We start from the raw sequence: 2263 nt of genomic DNA on the forward strand, positions 1-2263 counted from the left end.
CCTTCCCAAGTCCCTTCATGTCTTTCCTCAGCGCTTTGGCATCTGCATCAGGGTTGAAGTCATTGGCTGGACGCACAGTTCCCTTCAGCTGCAAAAAGCAGAAAGAGACTAAGCAGGTATCTGGAGGCCCCTCCCCCGGGGGGGGCCCAGGCCAAGAGAGGAGCATGCAAGGGAGGGGAGGCTTTCCCCACGAGCCCCAAACCGAGCAGCGTGGGGGAAAGAGGCGGGGTGAAGGCACAGCAGACAGACCCTTGCCCTAGAGCTGAGAGAGGGAGAGAGACAGACCCAAGCCAGGCAGCAGGACAAGTGCCGGTCCTGGAAAAAAGTGGCCAGGCTCCTGCCCCAGGAGTCAGCTCTGTCCTAGCTCCACTGTGGCCTCCTCAGTCCCTCAGAATCTTGCCGTCTCCAAGGCGCTTCTGCCTCTTAGACAGACATTCCCCCAGAAAAGGCAACAGAAATGATCTGGAATACCAGAACGGAGTCTCCCAAATTTCAGACACTCCTTTACAATGTTTTCCATATTTGCATTCGCCCTATGCTATTTCTTAATATTTTTATTTAACTCAGCTTTTCTGCTTTACTTAAATGCATTCATTTTGAAGTACATTTGAAGCAAGGTTTTTTTTATCCATTCTATTTCTTGATATATCCTAAAACAGTGCCTGACAGAGTAAACGACTCAAAATGTATTTGTTAAATTAATGAGTGAGAATAATTTTATATCACTATCATGAATAGAAGGTTGGCATCATGTCCCATAAACAGACAACAATAACCCATGAAAATAAATGTAATACAAACAAAAAACATGTAGTGAAACACAGATCACCACATTTAACCGAGATGCCATTTTTGCCAAAAGCAAAATCTCTGAACTTGAAGCTGGCTCTCTCGGCTCTCTCATTACGAAAAAGGAAAATCAACGAGTGTGGCAGAGACGTGGCACTAAACCGAGACCATGTCTTTAACATACTCAGGAGGATGGAAGAAATTGAAAAGGAGTCGCTTTCCCACCATGTGAGGTTCAAGGTTACTTAATGCCATGCGGTCCCCCTCCTCCAAACTAAATTTCTCAGATAACTTCAGATCATCTGCAATGACAGTTCTTGCCTTCTAATTTGGGGAATGCTGTCCTGGAACATCAGAGCTCAAGAGCCCTTTCAGGGCACAAGGAGACTGCCATGTCTAACGCCCTCATCTTAAAGACAGAGGCTCAGAGAGAGGTGGAGACCTGCCTAAGGCGGCACAGCAAGTGAGTAACAGAGAGTCCATGGCTCCAAATATTTTTCTGTGGACCAAGTGCTACCAATCTCTGGAATGATTTGCCCCAAGCACTTCTGTGAAAACTTTCGTTCTCATTCTTTATGGAGCCTGGGTCCAAGGATGGTCAAGACAATCTTGAATCCTCCTGTGCACCCAGGGGTACCCATCTGTTCTCAGCTTTCATGCCTCCTAAGCCCAACTGTTAGGCCCGGGATGGGATAGCCTCCTCCATGAATCCAGCCAGGTCACCATTCGGCAAGCCCTGTTAGTAGTGAGTGGACCAGAACACTTCCCAGCGTGTTAGAAGTTAATGCAGGAAGCAGATGCCCACACCAGAGTGCCCGCCCACGAATTCATCACTCCAAGGAGAAAAGGAAGCTTCAGATGTGAAAACCGTCTCTCTCGGCTTGGCCACCAGGGGACAGCTGAGCGCCAACCAGAACAGCAGGAAGTGTGAGCAGAAGAGTGGAAGCTTTGTGGTCAAGAGGTCAAGCAGGAGGTGGGGAGGGTCTGACCTCTACTCGGGCCACTGCACTAAGCTCCCACATCTGATAGGCCACCTGCGCTGCCTCCGGGAAGAACTGGCCAGCAGCACTGGAATGGAGGGGGTTGTGGGGAGGAGAGGAGGGACTGTCACCGTAGGTAACACTCCACACATACGACACAGACCACGCAGACACACGCGCGCACACGCGCACACACAACATACACACACACACACGCTTCTACTTTAAATCCACCTACCTCCCCTCCAGCCTTAGCCTCGTCCACTCACCAGAGCACTCACTCCATTTCTGAGAACCTTCTACCCTCTCGAGACCCCATACGATGCTGGTTCTGCCCAGCAGCCTTCCTGGCTGGGGGGGGGTCCCAAGGACAGGAGTTCCCCAATGCTTCAACCTCCCCTTATTTCTATTCAAGTCTCCCCTCTCAGACAAAGTCAATGACCAGCTTATGGCCGCATCATCTCTTCAGCCCTTCCTGCAAAGCGCCGTGCGGA

General features: G+C 50.2%; 1 protein-coding gene across 3 annotated transcripts in view; it reads right to left on the reverse strand.

Moving 5' to 3' along the window:
- ANXA6 (annexin A6) overlaps positions 1 to 2263 on the reverse strand; it is a 46107-nt gene that overhangs the window by 17800 nt on the left and 26044 nt on the right. The window contains exons 14-15 of one of the 3 annotated variants that reach the window (XM_025043050.1): positions 1779 to 1857; positions 8 to 88 (exon numbers count right to left, since the gene is read on the reverse strand). The exons of the other annotated variants lie outside the window; for them this stretch is intronic. Of the exons in view, the coding sequence (XP_024898818.1) occupies positions 8 to 88; positions 1779 to 1857 (160 nt within the window). The remainder of the gene's footprint in view (positions 1 to 7; positions 89 to 1778; positions 1858 to 2263) is intronic. 3 annotated transcript variants of the gene reach the window in all.

The sequence above is a fragment of the Pteropus alecto genome, unplaced genomic scaffold (assembly GCF_000325575.1).
Source record: "Pteropus alecto unplaced genomic scaffold, ASM32557v1 scaffold40, whole genome shotgun sequence".
Classification (NCBI taxonomy): domain Eukaryota; kingdom Metazoa; phylum Chordata; class Mammalia; order Chiroptera; family Pteropodidae; genus Pteropus; species Pteropus alecto.